Here is a 19,337-nt window from a genome sequence, read left to right on the forward strand (position 1 = left end):
CTAAGCCTCCAATCCTTTCTGCACCTACTATTTTTCTATCTAATAAAACTATCCCTAGTAAGTGGGGTGGTTTGAGAGACACAGTTTGTCCCAGCTAGGAAACCTCCTGGGAGAAGGGAATGCCAAAGAGAGACTAGACCCTCAGGGACTCCTTTGGGAGTAAACCAACCCTTAATTCCTAACAGGAATATTACAGTTAGGAAGTAGCAACAAAATAATTTTATGGTCACCATAATAATTTGAGGGGTTACCACAACATGAGGAACTGTATTAAAGGGTTCATCAGAGGAAAAGCCAAGTGAGTCTGAGCAAGGCTATTGAAACAGAGACCTAGGGGCCCATTTCTCCATTTCTTGGCTCTGCATCAGGAGGGTTGAAAACTATTGCCCTTAAGGGAAGGAGGGTGGATAGCAGAAGGCTGCCCCTGATGATTCACAAGCAGACACTAGTAGAGAATAAGGATGGTAAGAATTGAGACTTTAGGCTGAACCTGGACCCACACCTCCACTGGAGGCAACTACCAAATCTTCTGCTTTTTGGTTGCTGGTTTGAGACAGGGTCTTATGTAGCACAGGCTGGCCTCTAGAATTCAAGGATAGCATCCACCTCTTAAGCATGTGTCACCACACACATATCCCGTCACCTGAGATGATGCTCTTGCCATCTCTCATGAAGTCGATGCCATGGCAGGTCATGTTGGGCACAGTGATCCGAAGCAGCTCCCGTTTGGACAATGTGTGCCACACCCTGATGTCTTTCTTGGCACAGGTAGCAAACAGCTCAGCAGTACCACTACAAAGGAGCCATAGAGGGATAAGAGGTGCGGCTATCAAAGATACACAGTACTTGACGTGCATTTGGTATTAAATGTGCCTCACGAGGATGTGGGGCAGCATGCCCTTTGGATGCTGATTACATAAAGGTGTGATGTTAAAAGATTTCTTGTGGGGAGAGATATGCAATTTTTCACATTGTCTAAGGAAAATCTTTTGTAATCTTGGAACCAAGTTTTTAAAGAGAGAAAGATGATTTAAAATCTTTCTAAATCTTGATTAAATTGGAGACATAGTCACATTACTTCATTTTAAACAACTTTGGGGGGTTGGTTGTCACACACAAATATTTCTGTATATGAGATATATATATATATATATATATATATGGATTAGTCTGGAGGCCTGTATACACCTAACAATATAATGTTTTATATAAATATATATATGTGTGTGTGTATGTGTGTGTGTGTGTTATATATATAATATCTTTATTTAAAAAGCAAATTCCAGTAAAGTTGAAGCCTTGTTAAAATTACACAGAAGAAAATAGCAACATGGTCAAAATCATATTTGCATCCTTTTTTGTTTAGTTCTGAGAAATTAGGAAATCATGAATAAAAAAATGTACCCCTGAGTAATTAGTCAGTCAGACTTGGACGGAAGGGGCCACTTATAAATGGGATATAGATTACCAAGGTGTCAGATGATTATAGATTACTCTAATTTTTATACCAAAGGGAGTGATATTGGGGTAAAAGAAGCCATCTGGTTTGTGAGTGTAAAGTTCCCCGTAGTCTCTGAGAAAGCCTAATCTAAGCATTCCTCAAGCAATGTCTCCATTTCATCTTAACCATGTTTCAAAAATATTCAAGTCTCTCCTATTTTAAGGTTTACTCACCTTAGAATTAATAGGGGAAAAATATAGACTCTTCTGCACACTTAGAGTTATGCGTAGAGTTGAAATTAGGTGGCAAAGGAGAACTCCCAAAAACTTGTCCTCTGACCTCCACATCTGCACCATGGCACACATGCAGATGTATACACACACACACACACACACACACACACACACACACACTTAAACTGTAAATACAGCAAAGAAAATGAAGCCATACAAAACCCAAATAAGTTGATATTTACATAAAGTTGAAAATATAACATATCTTCATAGAGGCTGCAGAAATGGCTCAGTGGTTAAGAACACACGAGTCTCGTCCAGAGAACTCAAGTTGAGCAGTTTACAACTTTGTGTTAACTTCAGGATCAGGAGATCTGATAGCTTCTTCTGGCTTCTGAGAGTACGTGTACATACATACACACACACACACACACACACACACACAGAGAGAGAGAGAGAGAGAGAGAGAGAGAGAGAATAAAGTCTTTAAGTGTATCCTTATAAAAAGCACTAAACCCAGAAAACTGTATACACTGATTCCACCAAACTCCTCACAGGAAAAACTGAACCTGGTTAGAAAGTGACCCACTTTCCAGTAAAGATTCGCTTCAGTGGGAAACACCAGCTCTTCTCTCTTAGAAAGTCCTGAAGACCTGAACCTGAAGGACTCGGGAACCGAACGAAGCTGCAGCTCGTTGTGTGGGGGTCTGGGTTCTGAAACAGGCTCGCACCTGAGGAACAACAGTCCTTGTGTCTGAAGCTCAAGCTAAACATAAGAGGCTCAGAGCAAAAACTGTCTGGCCAACTTCTCGGGACAGACTTTGCTAAATATAACAAAGTGTCAGGAGACCACATGTCCATCACCTTAAAAAAAAAAAAAAAAAAAAGCAAAAAGCTGCCAGATCAGGGAGACAAGGACACCAACAATGGAATAAATTGTGGAAACAGATGAGCAGGTTTTGCTGTTCGAGCCTATAGTCCCAGTGCTCGGGACATGGAAACAGGAAGATCAGGAAAGAGATCCCAACCAGCCTCAGATATCAAAACAAAACTGTTTTAAACAAAATTCAGCCTGAGAAGAGGTACTTTGGTGATCCCCCCCTCCCCAGATGGCATTGGGAAATCACAGAAATGCTCTCCTGGGTCCAAGGAGTACTTAAAAGCAGCCTGTCGGGCAAGTGCCTTTACCAGTGAGCCATCACACTTGTCCAAGCACTTCAGAAGTGTATCACACTCACCCCGCATTTGGAAAAACACGCAGCACAGAGGAAGGAGAAAAGAGGTAACTGTGATGAAGGCAATTTTTTAAAAGCCCATTAGAAGGCTGGAAAGATGGCCAGCAGTTAATCGTCTGCAACTCCAGTTCTGGGGACTCTGGCACCCATTTTTGGCCTCTGTAGCCACTGCATGCATATGGCCAAAACACTCATAACCCTTAAAATAAACATAAAGGAATTTTCCTAGGTCCAATAAAATAGTTGAGTACCCTTGAGGAGTCTGGCCTGGAAAATAATGCTATTAAGGAATTCTGAAAGTAAAGCGTGAAGCATGGAATCTCTACGTTCTCACAGTCCTCTTCTACTTACAACGGGAAGACGATGTCCTGGACGGCTTCCGAGTGACAGGTTGCAATGAGAGTCTCTTTGAAATCGGTGAAGTTAACCCGGTAGATGTGTGATTCTTCTGTTCCTACAAAGAACTGGTGTCCTTCTCCTCGGAGCGTGATGGAAGTGATGCCACCCTGCAGCTGGATTTTCCTTCGGGGGAACGCACACAAGTGAGGCAGACCCACTGCACCAGCAGGCAGTTGCCCACCGGATTGGAGAGGACACAGACCAGGCATGTGGTGTGGGATGGGCCCTCAAGGAGGCGGCACAGCTGGGAAGGCCTGACTTATTCACGGGGTCCCACACCCATGATCAGGAGGGAGGCCATTTTCAGTTAAAATAGTCAAGGGAGGTCTATTAGGAAGATGTGGTCTGAAACAGTTTGTACAAGGCAGGCAAGCTCATGGGCACAAATGTCCAGGGCAACCCATTTCTGAAGAGAACCTTACAAGTTAGGGGGATGCCTCACATTTCTGGTATTGTGTCTTAGTATAGCATACACAAAGTCCTGTACTTATCAGAAGGGTAGTGTGTCTCTGGGTTATGGAGAACAACTTTGGTTTTGTTTAATGTGAACTCTTTTTCATGGGAAAGAGACCACAAGCCCAGTAATTCCAGCTCCATGCTTAATAACAAGATGAAATTCTTTAACTAGCTATGCTTTTCTTTCAAACAGGGCCTCACTGTGTAGCCGTGAATGGCTTGGAACTCTGTGTAGAACAGGCTGGACAAAACCCACAGAGATCCACCTGCCTCTGCCTCCCCGGTGCTGGGATTAAAGGTGTGAGCCACAGTCCCACAATATGGTTCTTCCGATACCATCTGGTTGTTGGATTTAGGTGGACTTCTCTCTAGTGGGTCTTTACTTACGCCAGTTCTGTGGTGTGTAGAACTTACTTGATGGGTTTGTAGCTGGGGCTTTTACAGAAGACCAGCAAGCCAGCTCCAGAGCCGACCAACAAACCACCCATCTTCAGGCACTTGATAGCCGTCACTGCCTACAAGGAGAAATGATGCTGGGACAGGGCTAAAGGGTTTGCCATTAAAAAGCAAGATGGCACCTGACGCAGGGAGCACCTGACGCAGGGAGCACCTGACGCAGGGAGCACCTGACGCAGGGAGCACGGCCGAAGGCATCTCAAGGCTGCACGTATTGTTTGGTGTGGATCATGATGTACCTCCAGGTTGGCCAAGAACATTCAACGCCAACTACAAGTTCATGTCTTAAGAAGTAGCCTTCCTGGCCTATAAGCATCAGGCAAGCTTCGCCATCCTTCCTCCCTAAGATCACCTGTGCATTTGAACATACTGAGCAGTAGTGCTCCGGTATCCATCCACTCCAGCTCAGCTGCATCGCGGCCTCCGTAAGCTGGTTCTTCAGTTGCCATGGTTTCCACCAGAACTTAATGCATATAGATGCAGGGTCCGATGTCACATCCAGAGATGGCACGGGACAGTTCTTACTGTTCAGTGACTATATTCCCTGAGCTAAGGCATGTGGTACACAATCTTACCAATAGTTCAAAACACATTTAAAGTTCCAGACAGTCTTCAGGAGGAATGGTGGCCAGTTCATAGTAATGCTCCATAAAGGTTCTAATTTAAAATGTGCATGACTGCCATGGTTTGAGTGTATACCCCAAGTGTCAGTGGTGGAACCTACTCCCCAGTGCTGGGGAGTAGAGCCCTATGTAGCTCAAGTATCAGGAATAACGGTGCACACCTTTGATCCCAGCAATTGGGAACCAGAGCAGGTGGATCTCAGTGAGTTCTGGGCCATCCAAAAGAAAACCTCATCTCAAAAAGAACAAAAGAAAAGGTCATGAAGCCTCTGTCCCCAAGGATTGCATTGGCTATAAAGAGAATGGCTTATTGCTAACAGTGAATTTAGCTCAATACAAAAGTGCTCACCTATCTGTGTCTCCAGATACTTGGAAGGCTCAGAGAGGGAGATCATGTGATCTCCAGACTTAGTAAAAAGTGACTCTTGCTCTTTCCATGTTGGCTATCTTTATGTTCCCGGAAGATAGGGGATGATGTAGCCCCTGGTCCTTCACCAGAGGCTAACACTGAACTCTGAAAAGCTCCAGCCTCCCAGATCATGAACTGAATGAGCTTACAGGCCGTGGATCCCCTAGTCTCCAGCATTCTGTTATAGTCATGCAAAAACCAACCAAGGCAAGGGCTATTATTTTATTTGAAAACATTCAACATCCACAGTTAAAGATTTGGTAGGCTTATTATGTCTTAATGAGTTCTGAGGGCTGGAATTACAGCTCCATGACGGGAGTGCTTGCCTAGTATTGGGTTTAATCCCCCCAATAAATAAACACAAACATACAAACAAAAAAACCCTCCAAGGTTTGAATATTGAAAAATATATATCATTTTAAGTTTCTTTAAGCTTGTTTTTTCCGGTTCTGACTTGAAAGGTATTCCATAGTGTCTGAGAAGAAAAGCAAAGGCTGGAGAGTGAGAGAGCAGAGAGGGCACTATGTGCATCAGCAGATATGTCTTTGTCAAAGGTTCCCACCCTGTGGCTTGACCTCTCAATCTCTCAGCAATGCATTTTGCACAGCGTAAACTCTATGTTAATGAAGCCCCATTCACGAACTCTGTGATGGCTCTGCTAGTGCTAGTTGTCAACTTGACTGTGATTGGAATCAACTAAGAACCAGCAGTTGACCACACCTATAAAGGATTTTCTTGATTGGGTCATTTGAAAATGAAAGACCAACTCTAAACCAGGGTCATACCTTCTGGTGGCAGCACATATAAAGAAGGAGGAGGAAGAGGAGGAGGGGAGGGAAGGGGGAGGAGGAGGAGGGGGAGAGGGAGGAGGGGGAGGAGAAGGAGGGGAAGGGAAGGGGAGAGGGAGGAGGAAGAGGAGGAGGAGAAGGGGAAGGGAAGGGGTTGGGGGAGGGGAGGGGAGGGGGAGAGGAGGAAGAGGAGGAGAAGAAGGAGAAGGAGAAGGAAAAGGAGAAGAAGAAGAGGAAGAAGTGCTTACTTTCTGCCTGCTTGCCCTCACTTGGCTGGCAAGTTCATCTGTTCTGATCCTGGGGCATTATTAGAGACTACTTCTTTGGGGTTCTAATGCAGAATGAAAACTCTCAGCTCTCTAGGATTTAATGGGACTCCATCACCAAAAGTTGGGATGCTGAGACAACCAGAGTCATGGACTGAACAACTCCACATCCTTGGCATTTGTGTCAGGAAACAGCCACTGTCGGATCACAGCCTGTTTGCCACTCAAATAAATCCCACATATATAAACATATATCATATCTCATACAATGTATACATTTTATATGACAGAATATATATTATATACATTCTGTCATTTCTGTTCCTTTAGAGAACTCTAACACATCTTTCCTGGACTGTGTCTTACACAGTATGTTTAATATGTCGTCGCCAAACCTTAGGTCATGCTACTGTTTCCTAAATTATCTTCTCTAAGTTTTACATTTTATATTTAGCTCTGTGGTCCATTCTGAGTTTGTCTGTGAAGGATTAAGGTTGGTGTCTGGATCCTTGTGATGGTTTTGGTTTGGGGTACATGCTTTGAGCATGCAGATGTCCACTTGTACTAGCATCATTTGCAAGAGCTGTCCTTTCTCCCTTGGCCCCTCTGTCAGTGTTAAGAACACTTGTGCAGGCCTGCTTCTAAGCTATTTTGTTTCACCTGTCTACTTTTTCATTAAAACCGCACATCCTTTATTACTGTAGACTTCTGGTAGGCTTTGGAACCGGGCCCTCTAACTCCTCCAGCTTAGCTCTTCCGTGGGGATGCTGGCTGCTCTAGATCTTTTGCTGCTTTTTATCGCCTTTAGAATCAGTTTCTCAGCACCTATAATTAACTCTGGGTATAGGTCATGATTACATTAAATCTGTAAATCTAGAAGGAAATTGTGTGTGTGTGTGTGTGTGTGTGTGTGTGTGTGTTAGCAGATACTCATGTAGCTCAGACTGGTCTTGAATTCACAGGATATCCAAGGATAACTGTGAACAACTGATCCTTCTGCCTCCAGCTCCCAGCTCTGGCTGGGAGTCTGGGCATGAGCCCACCAGTGCAGGAACCAGCAATTAAACAACAGTCTCTCCCTATCCACAAACACACAATATTTCTCTATTACTTCTTCTCTGATGAGCTTCATTTGTTTCATTGTTTTCTCATTGAGACCTTGTAAAACATCCTGTTTTTATTATTACTGATATCACCATAGTCAGCTTTTCCGATGTAGTACCATCTATCTATCCCATAGGCCAATTTTAAACCATGGTAATTCTTGGCCTCTCTCTTCAGGGATCAAACATTTAGGGAGAGCTTCAACTTTTGATTTTCCAACAAGGAATCTTCACTGCCACCTCTTTTGCTTGCATCCCTCAAGAGAGCTTTGTTTTCTTACCATGTGGAAGCTGAGCTGGAATCTCTGCTTTGTGGGATTAACCAGCAACCCTGAAATGATCAGCCATGCAAGAACTGAGAGGAGGCTTAAATGCCAGAGGTTTGAGGGGCTCTATTGCAACCAGCATCTGCTCTGTAGAGGCTTAGCTCCCAATTACTGTTCAGGCATTAAAAACACAACAAAACAAACACAAAGAAAGCATGCCTGTCAGTTTTCAAGTGGTGTCTTTGGATGGGACTGGCAGGGCTCTAGGCTGTCTCCCTTCCCTCAATTGGCCTTGTTTTATGTGCTTAGTATTAGAATCTGTCTCCCTTAAGTAGTTTGGAAAACCACTGATCTAGGTCATGCTTTGATTATTTCTAATACACTGTACAATCTGCATCGGGCTTGTTCCCCTTTTTTTCATATTTCTTTAAAAGCTTGAGAATAAAATGATAATATGATTAAGGAAACTGACATTTTCTCAAGAGGACTGCATAGTATTTCAGTTTCAGGAGAATGTCTGTTAAGTGGGAAAGTAGATGTGCTTCCATAGCAACCATCTGTTCTGATATCAGGAATGAGACAGGCAGGTGCAGACTTAGCAGGCAAACTTTCTAACTCAAAGTTTAGTGAGAGCAGCCCTTGGAACTTTCTGGGCATGTTAGAGATAGCTGTCCTTATTGTATGAAGTTGTCATTCAGCGGTGAATCTCTAATTTTTGTTTAAAAGGTAGCATCTCTTACTGGAGTTTTGATAAGAGTTTTTGGGAATTCTGCAACTATGCATTTCCAATGTTTCTTTTCGGTCTCATGAATGACTTATAGCAGCACCATAGAGGTTAAAATTTAAGATCTAGCTATTAGAGTTGATATATATATATATATATATTCACACAAGCACACATTCACACACATACATACACACATATATATGTGCACTCACATATACACACATACACTCAAACACACACTAACACATACACACATATTTATAAATACATATATTCACACACAGAGATATACATATACACAAACATACACAGACACATACAAATACACAGACACATATGAATACACAGACACACTCATATACACACTCACACATGCACACATACATACTCATATACACACTAACACACATACACATACTCACACATACATACAGATACACACACAGACACACATAGACACACACACAAATATAATATACACACACATAAATATACCACAAAACACACACTTTTAGATCAAAACATACACCTCTCTCATATATGACAACCAGACTAGAACCAATATAATTTCAAATCATAAAGAAACAGACCCTGTCTGTGCTTTGGAGAGAAGATGGACAAGGTACTGATACCCTAGAGTAACACATAGGAGTTTCCTTGCCCTGATGTGGACCAGCCTTGGAGAAGTGGACAGTGCAGCTGGGCCAAGCTGACTTAGATGTGGCTTTGCAACCATTGCTAATTTGCCTCTCCCTCGCCCCCAACAGACTGTTCCTTAACAAAACTCTTCGGAAGAAACTGACAGGGAGAATTGGATCTTATCTTGATAGTTTCTACTCACCAAGCTAAATTTGTCCTTTACAGGCCCAGTGTCTGCCAGCAGTTTGGTCCTGGGGTTCATTTTGAGAATATCCCCAGTTGTGGTGCCAAGGTAGAAGAAGCTGTCATCATCAGCCATCTGGGAGAGCAGAAACAGAAAACCTGGAGATGCGAGTCTCCCCAGTCAGGGAAGAGATGAAATTCTATAACTCCTGACAAAAAAAGCTCATGGTCACATCAGTCTCCCAAGACTTAAGGCTAGGTCAGCCCAGCTGTGACAGCAGTAGAGTCGGGGCCACCCACAGCTGGAGTGGTGAGGTTTACTTGGCACTCATTTGGGTTTGATGGTCAGTGCCAGCTGCCGAGCCACCTCCAAAGGGCTCTTGAGATAAAGATGTGCTTCCTTTATGGGGACGCACGTTTGCTTTACTTCAGTCTCTGAAAGCTGCATTTATAAAAAGGACTCCACGTTTAAAAAGAAAGGATAAATCAAGGAATGGAGCAGAGAGTTCTACGAGTGAATTATGAGTTCGTATCCAAGCATATTAACAACACCTCTTTGTGGAAGACTCTGCATCTCAACAGTGCATTTTGTTATCAGACACTATATTTCCAAAGAAAGAAACAGCAGTGGTGGCAGACGGAGCTACTGTGTGCTCTCAGTATCTGTCGCCTGGCGGCATTGCTGTCCCCCCAGGTCAGGCTTTGGATGTTTGGTGACAGCTCAGGTCCCAGTGAAATGGGACCTCTTAGTGCTCGCACAGCTCCTTCCCCACTGTGTGCTCCCTCTGAGCTGTACCTTCTCATCCTCATCAACATCCCACAGGTCTATCCCTCCTCCCTAGCCTGGTCCAGTGCACACACACACCCCTGCTCAGGGCAGTGGCAGGCACTTGCACTAAGGGTCACCATAGCAACAGTTGAGGCGGTACTTACTCCAGTACTCACGACTATTCTTTTCATCTGTCCTGTTTGGCACTCGGACGGCCAGATTTTTCTGTTTGGGAGATCCAGTTCCCACACTCTAATTGTCCCGCTACAAAGAAAAAAAAATCACAATCATATGGATACCCTTGTAAGCATTGTTTCACGTCTTTTAGGGTATCCCTGCCCCCCTGTCTTGAAGAAGAAGCTGATGGGAGAGGGAAAAAATATTGCTGAGGATTTTTACCTTTGAGAATTCAAATCTCACAGAAACCCTAAGAGGTAGGTTGTGCGGTCTTTCCAGGTGGGGTGACGCAGACAGCGCTTGCGCACAGCATAAGAGGGTCATGCCCTGCTCTGTCATGCATTGGCCTGTGCACTTCCCACTGTACTGAAGACAAGCAGGTATACGATCAAGCAAACAAGCCAGGCATGGTGCATCCTTGACTCTCAGCATGTAGGACACTGAGGGAGGCAGATCTCTGAGTCGGAGGTCAGCCTGGTCTACATAGTAAGTTCCAGGACAGCCAGGGCTACATAATGTCTCAAAGATAAATTAATAAATTGGTCATGCAAACAAACGTAGAGCAAACTAGCGTTCTTAATATTCAGAAGTGTCCTCTTATTATGAAGTAACGTTACATATACTTAGGATATTCAGCATGATACTTTAATACCCGAATGCACTGGGGAATGGTTAAATTTAACTGCTAAGCATGTGTGTTACCTTACTTATCTCTTCCTGGTAGGAACACTTGAAACCCACTCCCAGCAACATAGGCCGGGTCTGTATATTATTATGAACTGTAGTCGCCGTGGGGTGTGCACACTGAGTGTCCTTCCATCAGCGAGTGGACGATGAGTGTGCATGTATACAAAGGAAAACCGTTCGCCCTTAAGAAAGGTAGACATCTGGAGAAGCCCTGTGCTAGCTGGAGTAAACCAGTCACAGGAAGACAAACATTGCCTGATCTCACTCTTGTGGAATCTAAATGGAATGTAGCAGAGGGTGGGGTGGGAGAGGGGAAGTGTTTGTTCAGGACACCGAATCTCTGTTAGGAGAAATGAGGAGCTCATTTGTAGAGAAACATTTTAAAAGTGATCTTTTTTTCCCCCTTTCAGAGGCAGGATCTCACGTAGCCCAGGCTGGCCTCAAAATTCACTGCGTAACTAAGGCTGGCCTTAAAATTCTTGCCTCTGCATCCCAAGTGCTGGGATCACAGACATGTACCTTGCTTAATGGAGGATATTTTAATTTGGAGATTCCTGTCTCCAAGGTAAGAGATGTGAGACTAAATGGGCAAAAGTTTAAGTTAGTAAATAATGCAGCACTTAATATATGGCTGGTGTTTCAGCACTGTATGTTAAGCTCACCTGAATTAACAGCTCTATAATAATAATTGCAATACCAAGGTAGATATAATCAAAATATGCTGTATGGAATTCTCAAAGATTTAGTAAAACTATTATTAAAAAAAAAAAACACTACAAAGAGTTCTGCCCACATTTCAAAGCAGAAAGTGTTAATAAGAATTTGTTAATCTTATTTTTTTTATTTTTAGCTTACAGAATTGTAGACATAGTAAATGTTCAAGGAATATTTCAATGGAGAGAAAGAGAGAGAGAGAGAGAGAGACAGAGAGAGAGACAGAGAGAGAGAGAGAGAGAGAGAGAGACAGAAAGAGAGACAGAGAGAGAGAGAGACAGAGAGAGAGAGAGAGACAGAGAGAGAGGGTACCCTGGCACACATTCTAGCCCATGGCCATGATGATAGATATCCTATGAAGGCTGAAACACGGATGCTTGGACTGTCTCGGGGGGACCACATAACGGACTAAACAAAACCACGACCGAGAGAGTGAAGCCAGGTATTCTGGTATCACAACAGAAATCTTACTTAGGAATGTGGACATTCCCAGCACTGGTGTCAACAAGAAATTGAAGCCAGCCTGGAATACAGATGAAAAAAGAAAAAAAGATTGTTTCCCATAAAACGTCCGGTTTGAATTTGGAGAAACATTTGCCCATAGACATTAGAACAGATTGATGCCTTTAGCTGCTAAGGAACCAAAGAACTCAGGTCCAGCAAAACCTCAGAGTCAAGCTGTTCTGAGGACCAGAATGGGGGGAGGTAGGGAGGGGCTGGAGAGCTTCAGTCTGGGCAGAAGGAAAGAACAGGGCAGGGTCCAGGACCTGATTTTCCTGACAGGGGAGGGCTTTCATGGCTGCCAAGGAATTTGCTGACTCTCTGTGAGTCTTCCTCACTCAGCCATGGAATAAATGCAGTGTGTGTGTTCCAAGGTGGGGACTGGATACTTGACAGAGGCAGGGCGGCGCACATTCCTCCTCTGGCTGGGGAAGGAACAGACAGTCTGTACCTTTCATGGATGAGAGATGACAGAGAAACTGCAAAGATAGTTTCACTAAACTTCTCCTTCTGCCTTACAGTTCACCATTTCTTCCCTTTAAGTCTGTGGTGATGTGGGAAAGCACATTTTTATGTCTGTTTCAGGGCTCTGATCGCCAGTTTCTAAATTAATTTATGCAGTGGCACAGATGCCGGTTCTGTTCAGACCTTCAAGTCGCACACCAGAAGCTGGCTGAGGCTGTCCCGACCCAAGTCATGTCCTGTGGCTGATAGCTAAAAGTCTGAAGTATCCTGGCATGGTTCTTTTGCGAAATATCACTACGGGAGACCTAAATCAAGAGCAGGTAGTAAGAAATACCAGCCGGAAAGTGAATTCCATGCCATTGTGCAAATGACTTGGCCAGCACAGATTGGAAAGCGTGTCTTTTCAGTGACAAGAAGAATCCTAAGGAGAGTTCAGGGCTGGTGAAGCGGCTAAGTGGGTAAAGGAGCTTGCTGCCAAGCCCGAGTTCAATCCTCAGGACCTCTATGATGGGAGTGAAGAACCAACTCCAGAAAGTTGTCCTTTGACCTCCCTATGCCTGCTGTGGCACAGGCGTGAACACACATCCGCACAATATGTAAAGAAATGTAATAAAGTGTTTTTAAAGGAAAGAGTTTAGTCATCCAGCATAACCTTTCCCCAGCAACATCTTCCAAAGAAACTTTCTTTAAAAACGCATCCAGCCGAAAGTGATTTCTTCGGTGCTTACAAAAATTACAGAGCAAGGGATCCATTCAGTGATCAAGACTTGTCCCCTCCCCCTTGTCCCCACACCCTGGCATCACAAGTGTGTTTTTTGTGCAGGTGACATGGTCATCTCTGAGTCTGACCTTCTCTCGGTGCAGAACTTACTTTCCAGCAGTGACAAACATCTCATCTCGGCACCTAGAGTAGACCACGTTGGTGGCGTTGCCGACATTGAGGCCTGCCGCAGGGCTGCCGCAAATGGCGTCTCTCTTGGCTATGCTCCAAACTACCACACTGCCAAACAAGAAGGGGAAAAGAGACACCAACAGGGGGAATCAGACTTTCAAAGTTAACAACCCTTTCCTGGTTCTAGGGAAAAAAAAAGAATAAAACAAAGCGCTACCGGTGAGGGGACACAAACATTGCCCGTGACATCCCCCCACCCCTACCACCACTCCCTCCCCCTCCCCAGCCACCCCCAAGCATCTGCACAGTCAACCACACTGTTTTACTAGAAGACTAGCGTGGGATGCGTTAAAAGCTTTGAGGAAAATGATGCTGGGGCTGGAAGCCAGTGAACCCATCCAATCAAGACATTTCAGACATGTAACCATCCGAGCTTGCAAGCCTCCAGCTCACGTGAACATTTTCCCTGGGGCTGGAGATGGGGCTCAGTGGTTAAAAGCACCTGCTGCACTTCCAAAGGACTATAGGTTGGTTCCTAGCACTCAAGACAGGTGTCTCACAACCTCCTGTAACTCACCCCTTGGGATTCCAGAAGGGTTCTTCTTGCCTCTACTGGCTCTTCAAAACAACAACAACAACAACAACAAAACAAAACTTTCTTTCCCCCAGACACACAACCTTCAGATGTGAGATGGCTGAGAGAGTAAGGTGCTAGCTCCTGGTGACCTGAGTTCAATGTGTGGGACCCACATGGTGAGAAGAAGGGAAATTATGTAAGCGTTTGAATCAAAATATTTAAAGAAGAAGAAAAACAAATGTTACAGGCCTTTGCCAGCGTAAAAATGTAGGCCTGCATACACGTCCTGATTTTCTTCCTGCAGGAGGTGTTATACACAAATGGAAGTCCAGGTATAGCAACAGGTCACCAGCAATGGGGGGGAGGAAGTGCGGTGAAGGCTTTAGGTTCCTTTTCATGATGGGAACAGATGAATGCCTGTTGCAGCAAATATTAAACAAAAGTACTTAACCTTTTATCCTGCACTTTGCCAGCTCGGGGCCATCCGACACTATGGGGATGTCTAACTTGGCAGCCTTTCGCGGCCTCCATGACCTTCGGCACAGTTCACTCTACCACCCCTTTGCTACTTCTGTCCTGGGTGGATACAACCGCCCCAGCGTGTTCCTTTTCTCCACTGCCCGGCACAAGCATGACTCCAAAGCCTGATAGCTTATCAGGCAGGTTTATATACTAAATTCTCAATCCCACACACCCTCTACACAGTAAGCTCACATCCAATGAACAAAGATACAATCTGCCCTTCTATACGAGATAAAAAAAGACCCATAGAAACCCTTACAAATAATGATAACCTCATCAAGCTAGAGATGTGCTGAGAGAAACACACATCTACCTCCATCTCAGTTCCTCCCCGATCTCTTCTTCCTCTCCTCCCCTTTCACCTTCCTAGACCTTTCTCCACCTATCGCTCTCATGTCCAATCATGTATTACCTTAACATAAATCTACAGATTCCATGTAATGTAGAAAAACTGTGAAGTAACCACTTTGAATGTTAAACTGATGGTGAGCCAGAAGACAAAGCAACTAAGATAAGGTGCCTCCTTCTTTAATTCTAATACCTCAAGAGGTTCACACAGGTCCTAGGAGTTCAAGGTCATCCCCATTGACTACATTCCAAGTCTGAGGCCAGCCTGGGCTACATAGACCCCACCTTAAACAAAACAAAGTCCAAATGTGTCATACTCAAAAGAAACACAAATACATTTCCACACAAAAGTTGTGTGTGTATGCATATGTATATAGCACTATGAATTACTGATAATTATATAATTAATAATGCTTTGAAAGTGGTCATAGGAGCTAGAGGTGTAGGTGAGTGCTAGAGCACGCCCTTAGCTTGTTCTAGGCCCTGGGTTCAACCCTCTGAGTTTTTTTAAGTTAGAGAATGAAACCCATTATTTCATTGCCTAGTTTAAACAAGATAATAAATGACATCATTCAATAGTCTTTAGCCAACAGAAACCTTCATGGTTGAGATGGGATGAGAGGGAAGGCACAGGGAGATTTATATTTTTGAACTGTAGATCTTTTTTCCATTGTAGGACAATACAGTTTCTTATAAATATTAGCCAAATGCAGCTTTAATTCATTTATTTAAAAAAAGTGTACATTTTTTAAAAAGTAAATGGAGCATACCAGCATAGGGAGTAAGTTTGCCAGTTTGAATTTGTAGCACACATGTATGGTGTAATTCCACAGCAATTGCAAACAATAGATACACATAGATGTTCTGAATGAGAGGATGAAGATGGGTCCCATAGGCTCCCATATTTGAATACTGGTTCCCTCCCATCCCAGGCTTGGTGGAACTGTTTTGGAAGGATTAGGAGGTGTGGCATTAATAGAGAATGTATGTCACTGAGGGCAGCCTTTGAGGTTTCAAAAGACTCAAACCATTCTCAGTGTCTCTCTTAGTCTTGTGTTTGTGTCTTAAGAAGTAATCTCCTAGCTATTGGTCCAGTGCCTGGCTGCTGGTTGCTGGCTGTCATACTTTCTGCCACAACGGTCATGGACTCTAACCCTCTAAAACTGTGCACACCAAATTAAACACTTTCCTTTATAAGTTGCCTGATAAATATACTTTATTACAGCAATAGAAAAGCAACTAAGAAAGTTGCATTATAACAAAAAGAGTATGATAATATTGATACAAAAATTAATAAATTATTTATTAAGTTTATTTATTAATTTACTTTGAAATTTGTATGCAGAAAGGCAAACCATAGAATGTTCACCACTATCTACTGAAGTTTTCATTTTCCCTCTACACTTAAACCAGGAGGATTGGGTGGACTGGACCATTGTTGCAGCTTCAAAATTAGGCCAACTATCTGAAGCTAGCTGCCAGAACCCTGCCTTTCTTACCACAGTGACCAATCAGAAATGGTCGTATTGCATTTTTCCTGGCCAAACAAAAGTTTATCTGTTGGGTTCTTCAAGCACTAACTTTCTGTAAGCAACTTTTCGATAGTCTAAATCAAGGTCAAAGTGACAAGGCTTTCCAGAGGTGAGAGTTTTTCCCAGGCAAGGCTCCTAGCAGAGGGTGGAGGTGAGATGGCTTAATGGCCAGTCTCCAGGACACCTCAGGCACTGGTACTTCTGAAATTTCTCCAAGTGATTCAGTGTGCACACATGGCTGAGAATAGTTGCGTTTAACAGAGGTAACAACACTAACAGAAAATTTCCAGCTATAGAAAATAGTCAAAAGGGGGATGGCCCAGAGATGGTGGGAACACTTACAAATGATTACCAGAGTTGCAAAATTCATGAAAATGTTGGCAAATTTCTGTGCTTTGGAGGACATGGAACTGTATATACCGTTGAACACGTTTGATGTTCAAATAAGAAAACTATGGTATACGTAAAAGTATTTCAAGGCATTAATATCCATGTATAGCCAGAGCTGAGGACCTCATCTGAGCTGCTGTTTTCCTCATGGCCTTTTCACACATAGCAACACACTCAGATGTGGGTAGACCAACAGAGGACCTGGGAAGGGCCAAGATGCTCGGTGTCTGTGGAAACAAACCTGGTGGATTCCACACCGTGTGTTCTCCGATTCTGCCTATGTTCCTTGACACCTAAATAGTAGTGTGGTTTTCATTGACTGTCTTTCACAATAGGAAGCTTTTTCTATACAGCTCAGGCTGGCCAGAAAAATGACCAGCTTTTTGGTGTGTGTATATAGTCTTCCATTTTCACTTTATGTACATTCTCTGCCAAATATTACTGAGTTCATCAAATGGCAAAGACAGCCACAACTTGTCGGGCGGGGTAAAAATACCCCTCTGGAGTCGCACTCTGTGTCGGGGCTGCTCCTTACACCTACTGACTTCAGTTGTTCAGCTGTCACTGGGCACTGCCTCTTCCGTTCTAAAGGGCAGGTATGAGGCCCAAATGAGCTATTGCAGTTAAAGTTCTCAGCACACACTTGACCTAAAATATGTACTCAGAGCACCCTTGTCTTCCACAGTGACTCTTATCATGCTTGTGGTCGTGATGTCCTTGACAGCAACAGTCTTTGAATGGAGGTGCACAGGACACCATGCATGACTCCTGGAGCCCAGACCGCTCAGATCAGACTGTCTGTAGCTGGGCCCTGGCAGCAGGGAGACAGCAGGTGATGACCATGTGGTTTCAGAGCTGAGGGGCGCTCTTCTTAGCTACTTTTTTCCTCATGGCCTTTTCATACGCAGCAGCACATTCAGATGTGTGCGGACCAACAGAGGGCCTGGAAAGGGCCAAGTTACTTGTAACACCTGCTAGAAGACATGTAAGTAGCTGAGTGGAGGCAGGTGGATCTCTGTGTCTAAGGCCAGCCTGGTCTATGGAGTGAGTTCCAGGACAGCCAGGGTTATACAGAAAAACAGTGTCTTAAAAAAATGAACAAACAAACAGAAAACCCAACAACTTTCCCAGAAGAAGAAGAGGAAGAAGAGAAGAAAGAAACTCGGAAAGAAGTCATGTGAGAATTTGTTACCTTCCATCATCTGGGCCACCAAGTGAAACCAAGTACAGATCATTGGGCGAAAAGGCCAGGGCTTCGATTTTGCCCTTGTGGAGTGACAGCCGAGCAATCAGCTCCCTCTTCTTAAAGTCCCACAGAATGATGTCTGCCTGAGGGGCAAGGATACGCTGTCAGATCATAGACAGGCTGTAGCTGAGGTAGAAGGGATGGCTACCTCTCTTGGAGAGAAATAATCAATAACTTCCTGTATTGGATCACGTGGTATGAACGTGACAGACAGCAAGGAAGCAGACGCAGACTTAAGCTCCGCATTTACAGTCACAAGCTGCCGCATCCGGCACAAAGATGCCAGTCTCTTTCAGGGGCAGCTTGATGGGCTGAAACCGAGAGAAGGCACAGGGAGGACGTCTGAGAGCACAGAGCCAGGAACCGGAAGACGGGCAGCTCTTCCGGGGGGGGGGGCACCTCTAAGTATACTCCCAGTGAATGGTTCCCATTTTGTTCACCTTGAAACCCATGAATGTGACTTGTCCAGAGGCAATATAATCTCCTTCCCTGGAGATGGCCAAACAGGAGACGTTGTTACCATGGCCATGTAGGAAATTCTGCTCATTCGTATTTATTGCCTGGATTAGGACAGTGCAGCCCAGGGGATAGATCAGGTGCTCCTGGTCAGGATGGCATTTGAGACCGTTGGGAACGTGTCCTAAAAGAGAAAGATTAAAAAAATAACTACAGCCAGGTACAGATGTGGCTAGTATATATTTTTTTTAATCACAGTACAAAAGACAGCACTTCTAAAACAAACCTTAACTTAAACAAGTGTGGAGTAATAGGTAATTGTATCTCACAGACAAGGAACTTGTGTAGCAACAGTTCTTCTCAGACTCTGACGTGCATAAAACTGCCCAGCGAGCCGGATTAAATGGTTCCAGATTCAGGTTTGGAGTGAGCTAGGATTCTTCATTTCCAACTTGCTTACTAGAGATGCTGATGTCTGGAACCGTCACTTAGCACAGCAAAGCCCTACGGTAGGTTCTCTAATTCTGAGAAGCGTGGATATATATGTAGGCGAAGGTGTCGTTTCCCTATGTGGTTCTTGAGTGTGTCAATAAAGAGCAGAAGCTAATCGTTGGGTGAAGGAAAAAAAGGTGTTACTTCCTGGTCCCAGGGGAAGAGGAGGGGACGAGATAGAGAGGTGGCTCCTTGGCTAGGCTTTGAGGAGAGAAACAAGGAATGCCCATGTAAGGCCTGGGGGCGGCTGATCTTGGAGAACAGCACAGGCTGCAGTCCCAGAGAAGGAGCAAACATGATTATAGAATGACACGCACCATGCATAGGGCAGCTTATTGAGGGACT

The 19,337-nt window shown here is 44.1% G+C and overlaps 1 protein-coding gene across 1 annotated transcript in view; it reads right to left on the reverse strand.

The window, feature by feature from the left end:
• The window catches only part of CFAP52 (cilia and flagella associated protein 52), a gene marked incomplete at both ends in the record, with an annotated part of 37,839 nt that overhangs the window by 10,302 nt on the left and 8,200 nt on the right, over nucleotides 1–19,337 (reverse strand). Inside the window, 8 exons of the mRNA XM_080923495.1 lie at nucleotides 644–792; nucleotides 3,261–3,431; nucleotides 4,179–4,279; nucleotides 9,244–9,360; nucleotides 10,158–10,257; nucleotides 13,409–13,537; nucleotides 17,991–18,127; nucleotides 18,485–18,684. Coding sequence (XP_080779621.1) covers nucleotides 644–792; nucleotides 3,261–3,431; nucleotides 4,179–4,279; nucleotides 9,244–9,360; nucleotides 10,158–10,257; nucleotides 13,409–13,537; nucleotides 17,991–18,127; nucleotides 18,485–18,684 — 1,104 coding nt within the window. The remainder of the gene's footprint in view (nucleotides 1–643; nucleotides 793–3,260; nucleotides 3,432–4,178; nucleotides 4,280–9,243; nucleotides 9,361–10,157; nucleotides 10,258–13,408; nucleotides 13,538–17,990; nucleotides 18,128–18,484; nucleotides 18,685–19,337) is intronic.

The sequence above is a fragment of the Micromys minutus genome (genome assembly GCF_963924665.1).
Source record: "Micromys minutus genome assembly, chromosome: 10".
Taxonomy (NCBI): Eukaryota; Metazoa; Chordata; class Mammalia; order Rodentia; family Muridae; genus Micromys; species Micromys minutus.